Genomic DNA, 20,186 nt, shown 5'->3' on the forward strand with positions numbered 1-20,186 from the left:
TCACTGTTCTCACTTTCATAGATGAAGATCTAGCCTTCAAAACACCTTGAAATCTGGCCTTAGCATAGCAGGCTGAGTTCTGTTTGTAAATTTGAAGGATTTAAAAGAAGCACTTCTATACTCTACCAGACAAAATACACCATAGTATTGTGGCATTGCAGGAGAAAGGTGTATTGGTTCCTCATTGTAGAGAGTTGCATCAGCTACAATACTGGTCACATATGCATGATTCTCTCGTTTGCAGGCTCAGCAACACTGTGCTCACCGTGTCCCAGGGTGCTTAGCTGTAGCCGTACACAGCTCACAGCCGCAGATTCAGATGTACTCCTTTACAGACAGCATCTGCTGTATGCACATTATGCACAAATGCTCTCACCATTCCTCTATGATGAAAAAAAAAAAACTCTAAAAACCTGAGGTATTGATGCACCTACTGACATTCATGAATAAAACGCACTTCTCTATTTTAGACTTTATTTATTAAATACAATTCTATGTTCATTTCTTGGAATTTTCTATTGAAAACTCATTATAACATGGACTCTGTAGTTACAGTACAGCAATTCTATAATTTAGGTCCAATGCGGCATGATTTTTATTTGTGCATGATCATTCATTTATGTAAAAATGCCTCATAGACGTAACTCCAGCATTTGGCTGCCAGGAGTGGGATATTTACATGGATCTTCTGCTGTTGCAGCCCATTTCAAGGGTCAGTATGTTGTGTTCTGGGATGCTTTTCTGCTTTTCTGGCAACAAAGAGTGGTTGTGTTATAACTCTAACCTCTCTCATAAACAGCATGGTTGCTCAGTAAATGGTTTTTGCCAAATAAACAAACAAACAAACAAACAACAAACAAATAAATAAGGATGTGTGTGTCACCATTCAGTGTAAAACTAAAGACAGCTGTATGTGAAAATCAGCAGTTACTGGAATACACAAATATCCACCTAGCACCTTTTCCACTGTTCTAATGTTTTTAATGAACATTACTTATAGCCCTTACCCTGTATCTGCAGGATTTTGTGCACTGCTCTGTTTCCACATGGCAGACGGAATAACTGCATGTAAAAAAACAGTATAGGTAAGTATAAGTAAATAAAGTAAATAAGTAAGTAAAGTAAATAAGTAAATACAAGTATAGATGTTCCTATTAAAGTGGCCAGTGATTGCAAATTTCACTTATTTCACAGTAAAGCCACAATTCACTTGGCTCTTTCTACATATCGTAAACTATATTTGAATTTCGAATTAGAGTTAATTATAGAGGATATTGTTTATGCTTCAACGTGATTATTTTACCACCAATGAGCTTAACTGATATAAATATCAATATTCTGTTTACTGCTCTGGTGTCGTACGAGGCATTTTAAGTGAACTGTGCTCTACTCACAGCTAGCTTGTTGTCTGATCTATTGCGCTGCAGTATATATATATATATTGTTATTAGTTTTCTTGATGAAGACAAAATTCACTGAAGCGCTGGTACCATGTACAGAACTGTTGTGTCTAAGGAGTCCATGAGATAAGGGCAACACCTATAACAAGCTCTAAAACAAAATATTGCTTCTTCACACAGCTGAAGGCTGATGAGGGGAATAAAGACGGATTTACCACTTTACTAAGAGGGTACATCGTAATTCAGAAATTGCAATGTAATTAAGATATAAATATATATTTTTTTTAACTTTTAAATGAGATGTAATAAGTTTCTAATGGCATATAATCTAACAGCATGAGTATTTTTTTAAATGCTTTGATTATGCTTCAACGGTGCTTTCAGTGTAAAAGGCCACAGTGATTAACAGTGACGCTTACTGAACATGGCAACGCTGTTTCATGTGTTTACTGCATCTGGTGTTAAATGAGCCTTCGACAGCTGTTATTTCAGTGCAGGTAATGTGGTGTTAGCGTTCATTTTTTGTTTCTGTTCCCATAAGTATACCTTTAAGTTCATCACTATTTCCACTATTCCCCTTTTCGATAAGTATTACTGCTGTTCCTGTGAATCCCTCAATGTCGAAATGTCCATAGTGCCCCCTGTGGGGGGGGGGGGGGGTGAGAGGGGGTTGCTGATGCACAACCTGATTCAATGGGGTCCCATAAATTTACAAATATACAAAGATATATTGACACGCCAAATTCAGCTGGACTCACTCAAATGTACTTCTGTAAACCAGTTCTAAATGAGCCACCCTGGATGTAATTCTGATTACATTGTTATTGTAATACCGTAGCAGCTCAGAGTCTCATTTGCCAGTTTGTGAAAAGAGTGTGCAGTCTTTCCCATCATTAAACCCCACCAAGGGACTTGTACTAGAGGCACTACTACTGCTGCTTTCTTTTGAGCTGCTTTCCCATAAAGGTCATTCTGATTTCAGCTCCTATCACACTGCACCTACGAGACACATTTTCTTTAACAGAATGCCAATATCTGTGCACTTTTTGATAGGTGCATGCGTGACACATTTACTCACACACTAGGGCCAGCTGTTCATTTTCCCAGAATGTCCTTCATATGGATAAGCCTATTTCTATCCACCAGAATAGTTACTAATATGAAGGCTTGTCGTAGCAGACTATTGCATAGTCCTATTAAGTTTTAGTCCAGTCAGCTAGATGTTGAGCCACTGCGTGCATGATTGTATCCAAGCCACAGCCAATATTCTGTCTCTCATCAATACTTTAAATATTTCTATGTCTACATTTGACTTTGAGAAATGTGTATATATCTTTCCCACAGTGTAAAGAAAGGCTGAACAAATGTTTAAACGAATTTAAGTTACTTAAACAGCCCCAGGACTGTTTAGGGAACCCCAGCCGGGTGCGGTATTTAATCAGTCTTTTCTCTGAGATATTTATGAGAATCACGTGGTCAAGGACAACTGGAAAACTTCTATCATAGACATAAGACAAAGTGTGGATGAAAAGCAACCAACTGAATGTGCAGACAGAGGGACTTGTCTGTTAGACTAGACACTGACAACCTTGCGCAAAAGTAGACGACAATGAATCATAGATATTGACAATTCTTATTTATTCTTAGCACAAGAGTTCACTGTATGCAAGGCCAATATGAACCTAAACAGAGAAAAATCATAGCGGAAGATGCCTGGCACTTTATGTGGCCTGCTCACTGTATACTGTACCGATCAAAGTGACAACTTTGAACCTTTTCTTTGCATCTCCTACCTGAGAATGTGCATGTTCCTTTAATTAGCTTTTAATGTCATGTATAAAGCACAGCAACTGAAATTAATTTTCATTTATAAACCTTAACTGGTATTTGCATGCACTTACAATAACAACATGATCTTCAGTGGCATCCAACAGATAATTTGTAATAAAATTTGGATTGACCACAATGCTATTAAACTACCTTCTGACTGCGGCAGGGTTTTTCATTGCCGCTTCCACAAGAAGAGCCAGTCACCTAAATCATTGTCTTATCGTATTTTAGACCAATCTGTATTTTTATCAGATGGGTGTGACTTTTGAACAAAGCACACAAGAGATGACAGCAGCAAAATGTCAGGCTACATTTGAATATAAATAATTTTTGTATGTTCAGACAGATAGATTCTGGATGCAGGGACACTAGACACTAAAGACTAAAAACGAATATTTGGTCCATTTAATCCTTGTGGTTTACAACATAATCTTCTCTGAAGCAGGTTGCTATAGTGATTGCGCTACCTAGATATTGAACCCCTTTTAAGCCCAGGTTAAACCTAAAGCTCACTTGCTATCCTAAGATCCCTTCTTTGTGCTACACGTTTCTAGCGACAAGTAGGAGGCTGGAGTTGCACTCAGGTTTGTGGCAGTAACAGCCACGTTAGCAATGGGTTATAAAACACAAACATAGCTTTTATGTCTACAGCAACAGCCATTGCCATTCACAAGTAATATCAATTGTACCTCCTCTCAAGAGTGTTAGGTTAGATGCAATTCTTAACACCCCCAAAGGTACACACACATAAAATAAAAACGTTTTAAGACGTGTATAAATCATGAGCTGTGAGAGGCAGCAAAAAAAATAACAAAAACATAAAAGGGCATGCATCAGGGCTGATCTGCAGAGCCTTGCAAAGGAAAGAAAAAGGAAAAATGGTCCTTAGATCTACAGTCTTTACAAGTGGCTAAACAGCTGGGTACCTTGGCTATCAGGTAAAGAATAGTCAAGAGTCTGAATCATCTGGGTCAAAATCTGCTGCAGACACATAAGCAGGCAGAGAGAGAAGAGGAGAGTACAGACAAAAGGGAGGGGGGTGGCAAATGAATGGAAAATGTGAATCGCATATTCTGCTTGGTTTTCGTAAAAGAATGGTGACGATGCTGATAGGCAGTGACTCCTGCGCAACACTGATATCTGGCCTCAGTATTTTCCACTCTAATCTGGCTGAAGAGTAATGGCGCAGTGGTGCGTTAATACCAAGCAGCACACTGGGCAACAAGTGCGTTGGTGGTGGGTGGTGGTGGTGGTGGCTGAGTGAGTGTGTAGCTGGAAAAGGTCACGGACAGAAGGATCAACCATCAGACAAGTCTCATCCAGTAGACCATCACAACTCCTCCAGGCCCAAATAAGCTTTCCTAGTACATCTTTCTCTTACACAGTCTGTCTACACATACGCCACACAAACACAATCACTTTAGCCACACTTAAAATATTACCACGCATGAGAACACACCACTTAATCGCACCCTGATTTTTTACCATGTGTTATCTCTTTCCCTAACACACTCTCTACTTGTCATTAGTGGACAACATGCAGCATAGTTCACACCTGGAGAGTGACCCTTAGACTAGGATTTGAAGAGGAGGGCACAAAGCCACATACTTAAATGCCAAAGCGCAGAGTTATGCATGTGACTTCCTCTACAGATATTCTATAATTAACACCAAGCTGGCCTTTCCTGTTTATACCTCTGAAGAATAATTACCAATATTCTAATTCTGTGCTAAATGTGTGTGTGGTACAACCTTTTCTAATCAACACCATATCAGAGAACATACAGCTTCCCCTGAGAGAAGTGAGGGGAAAAACAAAGTTTTATACTTTACTGAGGGGAATAAAGCAATAAAGGAGGACATGAACAGATACAGTAGATATACAGGACTGCTTGCTTGAAATTTCCCTAAATGAAGTCAGTGCATTTAACAAGCTGCAAGATTTATGATTAAATAAAGCAGCAAGTGAAATAACAGAGGGAGGGAAAGTCGATGAGGTAATAAGGGAAATCAGGAGGAGGATGGCATGATGGGATTTGCATTTTCTAGCTATTTCTAGCTCATTCAAATCTTTCCCTTTAACCAGGCTCACCATCAGGGCAAGGCTCTGACGAACTGCCTGAATAGAACCGTGTACCTGCTTACTGTTCTCTGATACACTACATGATGCACAATGATACCTGCCAAAACTTTTACAGAGTGCAACATTTGCCTGTCCTCGATATGAGCGAGTTAAAAAGCTTTAAATCCTCTGCATACAATCATAACAGTATGATTTTGTAAAGGGTAAAATTTCCATGTTATTTCAACCTTATAATTAAATAGTCAAATCTAATTAACATATTAATCCCCCATTTAAAAACAAAATTAAGGGATAATTTGTCATTTATTTGTGTGTTGATAATTCGTTATTATAAAAGGAAAGAAAAACAGACTGTTTTTGCTGAGATCTGGACAGCAATATCAGGTTCTACGTGTTTGATAGCCATTTTTAAGATCAGGTTAGGTACATGTGAGTGGCAGCAAGTTAACGTTTTCAACAGTAATGGATTACACAGCCCATGAGTTTTTAGTGCAGTCACATCCCCTGATTAGATAAAATTGAGATTACTGCAGCATGATTTAGAGGAAGTGAGAGGGAAGGCACAAGAAAAACTAAAGTTCATTTATTTATATTAAAAACACCACACACAAGTAGATGATACTAGCCAGAAATTTCTTTTAACTGGTATCTTGAGAACTTTGACGAATGGGTAACAGCCTGATCATAACCATGACTAACAGCGATGCCATAACAGCACTCCTCACCATCTTGTCTATTTAAATGATGAGCAATTCTACTGATGTTGAGTATTAAAACTTGAATCATCTGAAAATCGGTAACTCCACTTTAATCGAAAATGAAAAACAAGAATATGACGACGAAATGCAAACTGAACCATTAATCTCAGCTGTATGCAATCAGACCCTGGTATGCCTACTTGTTGGCTCCCATCTCCGTTGACCATGCTGGGTGGAGGTTGAGAAGGTGGTGGTGTGAGGAGTGGCAGATCTGGGCTGAGTAACTGGCCGGACTCCAGTGGAGGGGTGTGTTCAGCCATGACTCCTTCATTCAACCTAGAAGAGGCACAAAACGCACCACTGTCAAGTCGGTTATGTACGTGTACAACATAAAAGACCTCAGAGCAATTACATAGCAGTACAGGGATTTAAGAAAGGCTGTCATTACTGATGTGTTATATATTCTATAACCCGAGTCCTGGCTGCTGAGTCCAGTGTGCTTTGAGTAACAAAGTACCTAAAAAAGTGCAATATAAACTCAAACTGCATTCACTAATAGATTGTGTTTAAGCAGGTTTACACCTTTACCCTTATACATGATGCTCAGGATTCAAAAACAAAAACCAACACAGCTGCATTTGCTCTTTTAAATACAGCAGGAGAAAATGAGAACATTGTGGAAATACAACTGGATATGTTTAAATCACAGAACAGGTTTAAAAAGATTTTGCTATGTTTTAAGGAAAATAAACTTTGCACATGATGTTACTAGAAAATACTCACAGTTGTCAAGACCGGTGCCATGATAGTTGAACATTAAAACTAGCAATATGACCTTACATTAAAAAACAACTCAATGGCATGTGAATGGGAAGCATCCGATCTCTAACATTTTTAACCATTCATGTAGTTTATTTAGCTTCTTGGGGTCAACAAAGGTAGGATAAGGAATAAGCCGCATGTCAAACGTCACTTATTCTTCACCCGGTTCTCACTTAACACAGCTGTGTGTAACAGGGCTTATTTTTAGCCTGACTCATTGTATTTAAGGACTGAGCTGTCTGGGTGACTTGAAACAGCCCAAAGAAATCGGTCACATTTATACCACCACACGCATTCAATATAATGCAAATAAAAGCCTATCAGTCACAGTATGGACGTACACACACACACACACACACACACACACATCAGACTTGAAGTGAATCATAGACAGGGAGTTAATAGGCAGGAAATGTCGTGTGTCCTTGAAGCTAATTAGTATCTAGCGCATGTGTGGACAGAGCTGATGATGATCAGCTTAATCAACCAGCCAGACCCCTGCTTAAGTGTCAGATGTAATGTTTATAAGGATGAATCCCACTAAAGGTGTATTTTTGGACAAGCTTTGCATGGGGTGGTGAAGTAAATGTAATAATTACAGAAATATCTCAGAGTGCGATCCATATCAATCATACCAGTAATTTTTGACATGAACGCATCTAAAAAAGATTACACTGCATGAAATATATATCCTGTCTGAATCCCCTATGGCAGAAGAGGCTTTACACATCCTCTTTAATACAGACACTTATTTATAATGATAGATAGATAGATAGATAGACAGACAGACAGACAGACAGACACAGACAGACAGAGCCACCCTCATTGCCGGAGTTAAAAACCAAAATCAATAAAAACCAAAGGTGATATTCAAAGTCTTTCCAGATGCTTCCAGATGTTGAAGGCAAGTTAAAGTTCACAGGCAAAGATGTTTCATTGTTCACGGTCATGTAAACTACTATTAATGATCAAATGCTTATCATAAACCAGAAGTGCTTAGAGTTAATGCAGAGTACATAGACCTTTTAGTCTGACAACAATCCATACACTTTGATCTCTGGTTTGTACACAGAAAACTTATCCATTACAAATCAAGAACACTACCTAAACTTCAAAAAAGCTGGAAATCAGGTAAGACTTGGTTTAACTATAAGGTGTTGTGGAGCCACAAGGATTACAGCTCTAGTCGAAGCCGTGTCACACAAAGAAATAGTCACTTTACAATAATTGAAGGTGTGTGTTAATAATGCCGTGTTAGCTCTATTGTCATTTCATCAGCTGTAAGAAAATGACAAGTGCGTAGGAGTGTGTTCATGTACCTAAAAACGTTTACTCCTTTGACAGATGCTTTAATTCAAAGCAATTTACATGTGAAGTGAAATACAATTGATACACAAAGATGTGAAATGAGATAATGGAGATATACACTACAACTTTCCACCAAATGATCATAGATAACTGGAAAACAGAAAGAGAGGGCTGGAATAACAGCTTGTACACAAAAGAGCTACACAAATCTCAAAACAGTAAGGCTCGTGTGACGAGCAGAACACAATGGGCCGCTCCGCTTTGGGAAAACAATCCATAGGGGAGACTATTGCCACCCTGAAGTCAAATAGATTCCTATAAGAGTATATTTGTTTTAATCCTCTTATACCACAGTGAATTTACAAAGCAATTGTGTTTTTTGTTTTTATTAATTAATGAATGCATTTTAACCATCTGTGCAATTTAGTCCTGATCACTTTCACTACAGCAGCTACACACACTATTATAGCCTTATATCATGTGTATTGTTGTGTGTTGTATTTTTGCAGTGTCCTAAAGAGAATGAAACTTGATAACTTAAGAAATGTGGTATGAACGTTTGAGCAAAATTCCTGCATTACGACAGTTCTATTCTCACAGAAGAAGTCAGAACACAAGAGCTCTAGAGGGGAGATAGTTCACGAAGTGCAATCGTGCTCTCGCCATCCCTCTCGGCCTCGTGGCCAGGTGACGCAAGCGACGGCGTGCAGCCTCAATGGCCAAATCTGCTCTCTACTGAGTAAGAGGCCAGAGTGCAAACACGACTTCTTATTAGGTCTTGGGGAAAGTGAGAGAAGAGAGGGAACACTGACAGCTAGGCTCATGTGCTACGCCTCTGAGTCAGCTGCAATTATTTCAAGTGGTGATGACATGAGCTGTCTCCCCCACCCCTCTTTGGTCACACAAGGGTTTTCGTTTGCAATGTCACAGCACTCAACAACACCCACACAACCCTACAATTCCACAATGATGAGGATATTACAGGTCAGCAAGAAAACAGGGACACAGTAAGCGAGAGAGAGAGAAAATGGTTAATGGTGTGCAGGTCCTACAAAGCCAGAATAACAAACACTCCGCTGCACGTCATCAGGACCTACAGGTTATCTGTGTTTGTGTGAAGCTGCAAATTGGTAACAGACACAAGTTACTACTTCGAAGAGGCTCATGAGGAAGAAGACTGCCAGCTCTTCGCCACCTAGCCCAGCACTGCTGGCTTACAATAAGGCAAAGGCCGCGCTGGGAATTAACTACAGGATAAAAGGTGGTTGTTTTATATTGACAAGTAAACTCCGAACAAAAGATTAAACTATATTACAAATTATAGCCTCATGGTAAAATTTGGTATATGCTCCATTCATTATTAGAAAAGCCTGTACAGTGTGTAATGTACCTAATTCGGTGTATATAACTAAAGAGAACTGTAATAGTTTGTCATATAAATCACATATGTATATACAATATATGGCCAAAATCCTACACCTGATCAAGCCCATATGTATCTCCCTTCACTAGGGTGAACACTTTTCTGTTTCTTATTTTAGAGAATTATTCATTATTCACACACACAAATACACACACGACATATTAATGGGAACAGAGTATAATATACAAACTAGGGGTTTACTGATATCAAATAGTTTTGAAAAATGTTACACTATATACAAATTACTACGACTTTAATTTCTTTAATGATATTAATCTTTCATGCATACCAACCCTTATACAAATGGTACGGTTGGTTATTAGACCACCATCATATTTAGCTCATTTCCAAAGTGATTTTGATTTCGTCAATACACCTACATGACCGATCCACATTTTGTGTTTCATGGCCCAGAAACCTTATTGTCACACAACCTTACATAGTTTGCCCAACATTTGCTTAAAACAGATAAGCAGCTGTACAGTTCCAGGGGAAATCTCAGTCTGCTGTAAGGACTTTCCCAGGTCTCGGTGATGACACCTACATGTAAAGGGTGAATCTCGTATTTAAAATGGCATTCTCTAGACAACAGGAAAGAACAAATGCAGGGACAAACTCGGGCTACACACAACGCTACGTCAGTCATTTGACTAAATGTTATCAAAGCTCAAACATGCACAACTTCCTTCCTATTTTTACCAGAAATTACACTGAAACTACAAGAACCAAAAAAAAAAAAAAAAAAGTAAAGCTACGTGGGTGGGGAAATGGAAAATAGCAAAACGAGAATGAAATAAGAAAAGAGATGACCCATGAAAACAGCTGCTCGGCAACTGACGAAAGAAGAATGACCTAAGAATGAACATAAGAAATGAAAAAACAAAAAGGTAAAAATGAGAACATAATTTATATTTCACTTGAACCTACAACTACTGAAATGGCTATACAGTATTCCCATTCAAAATAAAATAAACCATGAAAGCACATTAAACTTAACAAAACTACAAAACCGAACAGCTTTTCTTCACTTTATTATTAGGCTCTCGGTTTCATTGATTAACCCCTCAGAGCTTATCAGGTTTCTCACTACACAGTTTCAGTAGCTTTTCCCAGCATTTTGCTATGTACATCTGGTTGAACTTTAGTCCTATGATACAGCAAGGCACAAATAAGCAGTTCAGACCTTGAATTTTGTGTATACAGACAGCACCTGGACTGTCAAACTCAAAAACTGAAGAGAAACCACATTGCACAGTTAAACGTCTGTCCCAACAAACTTGATTCAACTCCTGCTGGAGTTAATTAGAAGAATAAGCAGGGAAGTTAACTCAAACAAGCGCAAAACTCTGCAGTGCTGGACAAATCATAAATTCATTAGCAAACACACCGAGCCAGTAAAAGCTGCAGTGTGCCCAGACTCGTGTTTTGGTGAACTGGATTCAAGATTTAGAATAACTAAAAAAAAAAAGTGATTTAATTAGCACAAAGGAGAAAAAGCAAGAACTTCATGTTTATTGTCCTTATCTAACAAGGTTTTTAAATGCAGTGTTTTGTATTTGCACAGTTCACAGACATCAGCATAGTTTAAGCTAATGGTTATATTCTCTTCACTTTCCATGCGACTAGCATCTTGACGTACAGTGCAAAGCTAACGTGCATCTGTTATGTTTAATCATACTTCCGTCATACTTTCTGAGGTCATCTTCTATCATTAAAACAGACAAATTAGCAGAATAAAAAAAAACTACCTGCAACATCACACTTGCAGTGGGATTTCGACACACCTTTAGTATTGAGGTGAGTAACATGCTGTTAACAAAACAAAAAAAATGAACAGATTGCTCTGGGTTAGTGACTATGGGTTTAGCCCTGCTTAGCAGTACAACTGAGACACAACATTAGCTTCACAACACAGAACGGTCAATACCTGGTGTCTGATGTTCAAGTACAAATAAGTTCATGTCAAAATAATTTTACAGCTGCATAAGCTAGAAACTCTAAATAAATATTCGGCACATCCTGGGAAATTAAACTATTGGCAGATGCACTGCCTCCAGCAGTGAGTCAATGCCAGCATTTCATGACGTCCGACTTTATATTGACAGAAGAAATTGTTCCATTGCATGCACAAGCTGAGGATTGTATCTTGTGGTGTAAATTTTCCTAGATAATGCAAATAAACAACATGAGCTATTTGTGTATTACTGACTAGCGGTTTATCAGCGGTCACAGACACAAAAGAAATGTGCTGCTTGAGTCAGCTTGCGAAATAAACATGACCAATGTGGGACCGGAACTTTGGGCATTGGGGGCGGGAGAGGGAGGTCTGTTTTGCGGTTTTCTTTTAGCAGTGTAACTGTGACATAGCATTTTAGCTGTGGCGATGGAGGTTGTGGTAAGAACAAAGAAGGATTGTGGTGGTGTTTTTAAAGAAAAATGAGGAGAGCTATGAACAGGAAAAACGTTTGGACTTTGTCCATGCAGTTCGTTGGTAATCTACCTTGCTTGCCAAATCAGCTGAGGCACTTGCTAGCAAGATGGCCAATTTTTTTTGTATTTATTTATTTGGGGGGGGGGCTTATGGCAGAACAGCCAAAGCAGTTGAGCCATCGGTCTACAATGTGACCTAGCATGAACTTCTTTCTTCACCACCAGTGAACCTCCAGTGTAATTAAAGTGGCCATGTGGCAGACAAGAAGCGTTTGCCGTGGTGGAGAATTTACAAAAGTTAAAGTGCACCTTTTTAGAAATGCATCAATTTATCTTAGGCATCTCTTCACCAATCAGCTTTCAATTCTGAACAAAGTGAGAATGAACAAACATGGAGGACATGAGCCTTGTCACTGTGTTCGTGAGGAGTTTAACAATATGTTCCATTTGAGATATTGGGTTTCAGCATCACTGCTTTGTAACAAATGCTAATTTTAGGACCTTTGTCTTTATCTAGTACTTGAGGTCACTTTCTGGTCAAATTCTAAAAGTTGCTTAGTCTCACAAGCACTCCTACACTTTTTTATTCCAAACTAAAACTACTTACAATCGTCAGACTAAAAGCTGAAAATAATAATGATGATTAAATATTATTATTATTATTATTAGGACTAGCTTTGTTCTAGGTAGGATAGTTGCTATGGTTTCAGTGTGTCATATGAGCTGATTTATTTTTTTCATGTTGGCACTAAAAGGTGCTCTGGACAGCACTTTTCAATAGAAAAAAATGGCTAGAGCTTTATAGATATGACGTCCAGTTGACATTTGCATGCAGTTACCTGCTAATAGACTACACTAAGAAATCTCACATAAATCTGACATAAATCTTTTGTTAAATCAATGGTACTTATTTAGCAGAAGAGAGCTAGGACAGGTATAGTAGGTGTGTGATGAGACTACATATACAGTAATTAGCCATAACATTAAAACCACTGGCAGGTGAAGCGAATAACATTGATTATCTCATTACAGTGGCGTGTGTCAAGGGCTGAGATGTATTAGGCAGGAAAGTGACCAGTCAGTTTGTGGAAGTTGGAAGCAGAAAAAATGCACAAGAGATGCGCATTTGCACCAAATTGCTGAAACAGTTAATGCCGGTTTTGAAAGATAAGTGCCAGGACACACAAAATGACATGGCTGTGTAGCCACAGTGCCCATGCTTAACACTCTCTGCCAACAAAAGTGGGACATTGGGATGCTCTGTGTAATGCTCTGCTGGTAAACCTTGGGTCTTGGCATTCATGCAAATGTTACTTTGACACGTACCACCTAGATTGCTGCAAACCCAGTACACTTCTTCAAGGCTACAGTATTCCCTAATGGCAGTGGCCACTTTCAGCAGGATAATGCATCCTGCCACACACACTGCAAAAATCTTTTAAGGATGGTCTAAAGCATTTGTGGATTCTGCTGGACAAACAACTCTGATCATATAGTTCTTAAAGCTACAGATTTTCTCCAACTGAAACTGAAGTTCTAACATTTAACATCACAAAGACATTTAAAGACTGCACCACAATTGTGCCACAGAAGTATGACAAACTTTATTACAGCTGGTACTTGATTACAAGCTGAACTTTATCAGGCTTGTCTTTTTTATAATAGCACATAGCCAATTGCAGTGTGACATTCACTTTGTGAGGACCATCACTGTTATCTAGCTAGAAATTAGACATCTTTTAACTGACTTCTGTCCTCACATTTGTTAAACTGTCTCCTTACCCTGTATGATCTTTGCAGGACGCCTAGAGAGGACCAAATAATACCATTTCACTATATCACTAAACATTTGATGGTTTCTATAAACTAACTTATTGATGCATGTTACAAGACAGAAGACAGAAATTCACAGGGACAAAATAACTGGACAATTCTTGGTGCAATTATTTTACTTGGAAACGAAAGAATACCGATATCAACATCAGGCTTATACAGACTCATATCAGTATCAATACTACAATTGTTGGTCAAGCCAATGCTGTGGCATTACACTAATCCCATCTAACATGTCTTTGTGAAAGTAGATACAACACTAATTTCACATTACCTTGCCTAAGATTTGTCTTATCAGATCCACGTAAATTTTTGGTGCTTATCATTTGTAATTCAAAATGATTGCAGGTCAAGCAATGAGCACCAATCTGCATTTTCTTCCACCTTTACTCCAGTTCAGGACTTCTCCTGCCCCAACACACTGAGCCTATGAGGTTAGGCATCATTAATCTCACTCCTGCAGACATGGCGGTGCAGCTGAAGTTCTCATCACAATCCGGCTATGGGCCAAATCACGGCCTGCTTATATTCCGAAGGATTAAGTGCAACCCAATCTGCCATGCATACACAAAAGCCTACTGCTCTACACACAATGTGGAGACTCAGAAAAGAAAGACAGACACTGTGTTATTGGAGAACAAGTATGTTGCAAACCAGTGAGGCGTTACACCAGCAGTGGAGTAGAAAAGACACAAAAGGGTAAAAAATGTGTAGTCAAATAACTGAAGTATACAAGGTTTCAGCTGTGAAAAATAAACCGGTGAATCCGAGACACCGATATAAAAAAATCTGAGGTGAATATTGGTTACTTTGGGATTCAAGTCTTTGTAATAATGCACAGAAATCTGAACCATTTGTGAAACATCTAAGACAAAAAAAATAAACTATTTTCAGAGATTGCTATAAAACATTTTATTAACTAAAGTGTAAAAAAACAGATCTATACAGCACATCCAGTTGCTCTGATACAACCTGGCTGATTTATCTGAGCTGACCGATTAATCTAAAGCGGTGAAAACTAGCTGCTGTTGTACAAAACACAAATCATTTTGTAAAATCCTGTCTGCAAATCTTAACCGCGTGTTCAAGATTTAAGGAAGACTAATATTTTCACTTCTCGCTTAAAGCTTTATTAGTTTAAATATGCACTTACTGCAGAAACAGAGGCATACGCAGTACATCACATTTTCTAAAGGTTATTTTTAATTGAAATATATATATTTTTAAAAAAAAAAACTGAGGAAATTAAAAAAAATTGTTCATCACTACTGAGAATATGGTGACCAAAGAAAATTTGGCTGTAATGACAATAAAGCTGTTTCTTCTTCTTTTGGAGTTGTGTGTGTTTATTATCACAAATGACCCTGAAATCCAGACTCTTTTTTTTTTTTTTGAACAACACATTTATATAACAAAGTTTAAAGTTCAATGCACAGATTGGCAAGACAGCAGAGAGAAATCTGAGGGTGGATCTTTAAATAGTCCCTCAGTTTCTCTTCCAATATAAACCGTACACTTGTTCTAGCTAAATATCCGAGTTACCTACTTATCTTAGTGACTGATTCAACAGGCAATTCGTCTCTTAAATCATACTCTACATACACATTTTCCATAAAACTCCTAAAGGTACAGGATCCCTGAACACATGCTGTGTAAAGTCCTGTTTGTTTATGCGAGCTAAGTTAAACGGCTCCAGATAACGTTGACGTGTGCATTTTCACTTAGCTTCCTAGCTCGAACCCTGTTGACAACCGATTACACGAGTTCACACAAAAAAGGAAACAAACAAATAAACAAAAACAAACTACTTTGTCGTTACAGTTCGCCGCATGACGTGTTAATAAGCGTACATTGTCACGTTTGCGGTGTGTGTACACAAGCTAGCTAGCGCTAATGCTCAGTACTCAGTACTCACTCGCTGCAGTTGTTCTTCGTTCCGCTTCTTTCACCGCAGGATATCTGGATTGCGTTTTCTCTCTTTTTTTTTTTTTTGGTTCTTGTTTGTTTTTTAACCCTCTATCGAACCTCGTTTCGCTCGACACAAGTGCTTTACAAAGCACCGAGCGAGCTAAGCAGAGCGCTAGCCTTTTAATCTACGTGTCTGACTGCTATTAGCTAAGCTTTAGACTATAAAAATAGTTAAACATAAGACTCGCTAGCTTGTTCGACGAGCTTTAAAAAATCCCACTCTTCCACAAGAAGACATAATTGACGTGTTTTCCCTACTAGAGAAGGTCAAGGGACACGTCGTTATCTCCGAAATAAACCACGGCTTCGAAGTGTTACTCTACTTCTGCAACTCAGCCTCCATCTGAACGTGAACTGGGCTCTTTAACCGTTTGGACGCCCGCCATTATGCTTCTCTATCAAGAATGTACACAATCCGCTGCGCATGCGTATCAGCGCCCTTTATCTCTGCTTTTATGTCACGAGCTTTTCTGTCTGCTCCTGATTTTCTGCTAACTGTAAATATGCAAATACTTATTTAATGTTTACTTTTGTATTAATATTTGAAGAATATTTTAAAAGTCAGTAGCTGAATATAGAATAGATCTGCCTAATACAACTACTACTAAACATGTTAAGCTATAATGTTAATTAATTCTTCTTATTATTATTATTAATAGTTATTAATAATAAGCATAATCATCTGTTTATTCGTCTTCGGTAACGACTTAAACTTTGGTCAGGGTCTTCGTGGATCCAGTGCATATCCCAGGAACACACTATCACTATCACAGGACGCCATGAACACACATTAACATGCTTATTAACACCTAGGGGCAATCCACCAACTGGCATATTTTACACAGGTGAAAGGAGACCGGAGATCCTGTCAAGCAAAAAAATCTCCACAGAGACGATAACCCGAGCTCATGGTTGAAACTGGAAGCCTGGAGCAACGAGGCAGCAAATGTATTCACTGCACCACTGTGCTTCCCTAATAATAATAAATCACTCACTCGTTCATTCATTCACTTCGTCCACTTAGTCCTTCTCAGTATCCCACAAACACTGGACAAGAGGCAGAGATATAGTCTGAATAGGACACCAGTCTATCACAGCGAATCATGCACACGTTTACTCTTATGAGCAATTTTTGCATACCGAATCCACCTACCAAGTTTTTGGAAGGTGAGAGGAAAACAGTTCATCCACATATAAATGTGTAAAACTCCACACAGTCAGTAACCCAAGCTCATTGTTCTCAATGTGACATGATCCATAATTGAAATGAGGAATGGAACACTGTCCTAATTGTCCAGTTAGACGTTCTGCAAAAAAAAAAAAAGCTTCCAAACTCTCAAACACTGTCAGTGTCTGACATCGGAGCTTTCATTATGGTCAATATACTCGTACAAAGCTTTTGTGCCTGATACACTCAGACCATCATCACAAACGCAACTCGCCAGTGTCACCGATGTGCTGAGAATTGTTCGTCACTGTAATAATATCTGATCAGTAATAGTCATAATGGTGTTTTTTGTCATTGAAGGACAGTGTAGAGGGGGGCTGCCAAACTGTGTATGTTTTCAAGCTTACAGTGAATAACTATTGCATGCATTCTCAACTCAAATGTATTAAACTGCACCTTTCCTTGTGAATGAGGTGATACCCTGCAGGGTACAAATTTGTTATGGTGTTGTAGATATGAGATAAGTCTAATCATGAAAAACTGAATTGTTATTATTATTATTATTATTATTAATAATAATAATAATAATTTTATATCATTTTTATGCATCTCTCAAATACCCATATGTTTCTATTGAGTTATATATGCTATGTTTGTCTAAAAGGTGATGAACACAAATTTTAAAAAGCCTGCATAACATGTAAATTTACTACACTCATAAATTCACTGCTCAAGAAGTCAAGAAGCTTTTATTGTCATCATATATAGCTGATTCAGTAAACAATGTTTCTCTAGGTCCATGGTGCAACAAAAAAATTACATAAAGCTACATAAAACAAGACAAATAACAACATAGAGCTTGCAACATGTCCTAGCAATATGTGCAACCTGGTGCAAAAGTGCGAGACAAGGACAGTGCAGACAGATAATAGACAGAATAGCACTCAACAGTGTGCATATTGTATTATAAAGAACATTATGCATCACTTGTAAATGCAAACTTATGTAGTAGCAGCAGTGAAATGAGGTATTAAAACGTGTCGTACAGAAAATAGCAATGTAGTGTGAAAAACAGCAATGTGTTGTGCAAAAACAGCAATTGAATGAGTGATTAATTTGTACGTACAGACCGGAGTTGTTCACACAGTTGGGTGTGAGTGTGTGTTTGGGATAGTTCAGTTCTGTTTGTTGAGGAGTCTGATGGCTTGGTGAAGAAACTATTGCATAGTCTGGTTTTAAGACCCCAAATGCTATGGTACCTTTTTCCAGATGGCAGGGGAATGAAGAGTGTGTGTGAGGGGTGTGTGGGGTCATCCACAATGCTATATGCTTTGTGGATGCAGCGTGTGTTATGAATCTCCATGATGGAGGAAAGAAATATTCTGATGATCTTCTCAGCTGTCCTCACTATCCGCTGCAGGGACTTGCGTTTCGAGATGGTGCAGTTCCCAAACCAGACAGTGATGCAGCTACTCAGGATGCCCTCAATGGTCCCTCTATAGAACTTAGTCAGGATGGGGGGAGGGAGATGGGCTTTCCTCAGTAGGAAGTAGAGGCACTGCTGGGTTTTCTTTTCGATGGAGCTGGTGTTGAGTGACCAGGTGAAGTTTCCACCAGATGAACACCAAGGAATTTGGTGCTCTTTACAATCTCTGTGGAGGATCCATTAAGGTTCAGTGGAGAGTGATTGCTCAGTGCTCTCCTGAAGTCAACAACCATCTCTTTAGTTTTGCCAAAGTTTTGTCAATGTTTATGACTTGAAACTTAAAGTAGAGGACCTGGACTTATCAGTCATGACTTGGGTTGACTTTTAATATGTATCTTCTACTGAGAAAGGGGCTAAAAAAAGAAATTTAAATTTAATAAAACTCACTCACTCATTTTCTACCGCTTATCCGAACTACCTCGGGTCACGGGGAGCCTGTTCCTATCTCAGGCGTCATCGGCATCAAGGCAGGATACACCCTGGATGGAGTGCCAATCCATCGCATGGCACACACACACTCTCATTCACTCACACACTATGGACAATTTTCCAGAGATGCCAATCAACCTGCCATGCATGTCTTTGGACCGGGGGAGGAAACCGGAGTACCCGGAGGAAACCCCCGAGGTACGAGGAGAACATGCAAACTCCACACACACAAGGCGGAGGCGGGAATCGAACCCCCAACCCTAGAGGTGTGAGGCAAAAGTGCTAACCACTAAGCCACCATGCCCCCCATTTAATAAAACTAATTAATATAATTTTATATAGTTTGTAAAGTTACATTACCATATATCTACATTTCTAGGTGATAATACAAACACATTAAAGGAACAAACACAGTTGAGTGAGAAGAGCCCCCGGCAACATGTAAAGCTATGAAGTTTAGCATGTTTTTTTTCTAAAAGGTTATTTCAGGTTTTTTTGTTGTTGTTGTTGTTGTTGTTGAAAAAAAAATCAGTTTCACAAAGTAATAAGAGGTTTCTAGAGTGATATTCAGAAATATAATACTCTCTTATATATGTATTTAACACATTCCAATAACAAATATAGCCAGATAAAGCAGGCCTACAGTACAAATAACCCCTGGTGTGAAATTCAGTACAGTGCATGTGTTATAGAGACAGACCAGCAGATGGAGCTGTTAGTAAATACATTGCAAGGGGCAATATAACAAATCCAGTTATAACCATTGTTTTTTTAGGCTATTATTCCATTTGGAGTGTATAGCTTGTTGAAATTAAATTCAATATTTAGCATTAAATCATTAAAATTAATTTTCAAGCTTTACCAAACCATGCTATATTAGTTCTGACCACAGAATTAGTCTGAATAAGAATTCTATGAATTATTTACATACATCAAGTTTGCCTTATGAAATTTCACCTCTTGTGGTGTGTACCATTTTTAGCACAGTAAATAAGATTATGGCATCTCCTATTACCTGACAACTATTTTCCTAATATCATGTTATGTTCAACACTTTGTGGTACAACAGTGCTTTGTTAGTCCCTGATCAGGTTTAAGAAAAAAACTACATGATTATTGCAAACCTTGATTTGACAAAAGAAAATCCCATGAGTTGGAGATGTGTAAGCTGAGGGTAGGGTAGCAAAAGGAGTGGATTGATGAGCTGACCAAGAAGAGAGAGTATTGAAAAGTGCAAGTATCATACTAACTGCGATAGATTACACCCATCACACTGTCAGCCACAGCACACATCACACAGCCACATGT

General features: G+C 38.5%; 1 protein-coding gene across 3 annotated transcripts in view; it reads right to left on the reverse strand.

The window, feature by feature from the left end:
• Positions 1–16,211, reverse strand: part of fndc3a (fibronectin type III domain containing 3A) — a 61,944-nt gene extending 45,733 nt beyond the window's left edge. For 2 of the 3 annotated variants that reach the window (XM_047820311.1, XM_047820309.1), the window contains exons 1-3: positions 15,743–16,211; positions 6,212–6,347; positions 1,008–1,062 (exon numbers count right to left, since the gene is read on the reverse strand). In XM_047820311.1, the coding sequence (XP_047676267.1) occupies positions 1,008–1,062; positions 6,212–6,342 (186 nt within the window). In that variant the 5' untranslated portion in view covers positions 6,343–6,347; positions 15,743–16,211. The remainder of the gene's footprint in view (positions 1–1,007; positions 1,063–6,211; positions 6,348–15,742) is intronic. The other variant, XM_027145847.2, reaches the window with a different exon arrangement.
• Positions 16,212–20,186: the final 3,975 nt, after the last annotated feature.

This window comes from Tachysurus fulvidraco, chromosome 11, assembly GCF_022655615.1.
Source record: "Tachysurus fulvidraco isolate hzauxx_2018 chromosome 11, HZAU_PFXX_2.0, whole genome shotgun sequence".
NCBI classification, from domain to species: domain Eukaryota; kingdom Metazoa; phylum Chordata; class Actinopteri; order Siluriformes; family Bagridae; genus Tachysurus; species Tachysurus fulvidraco.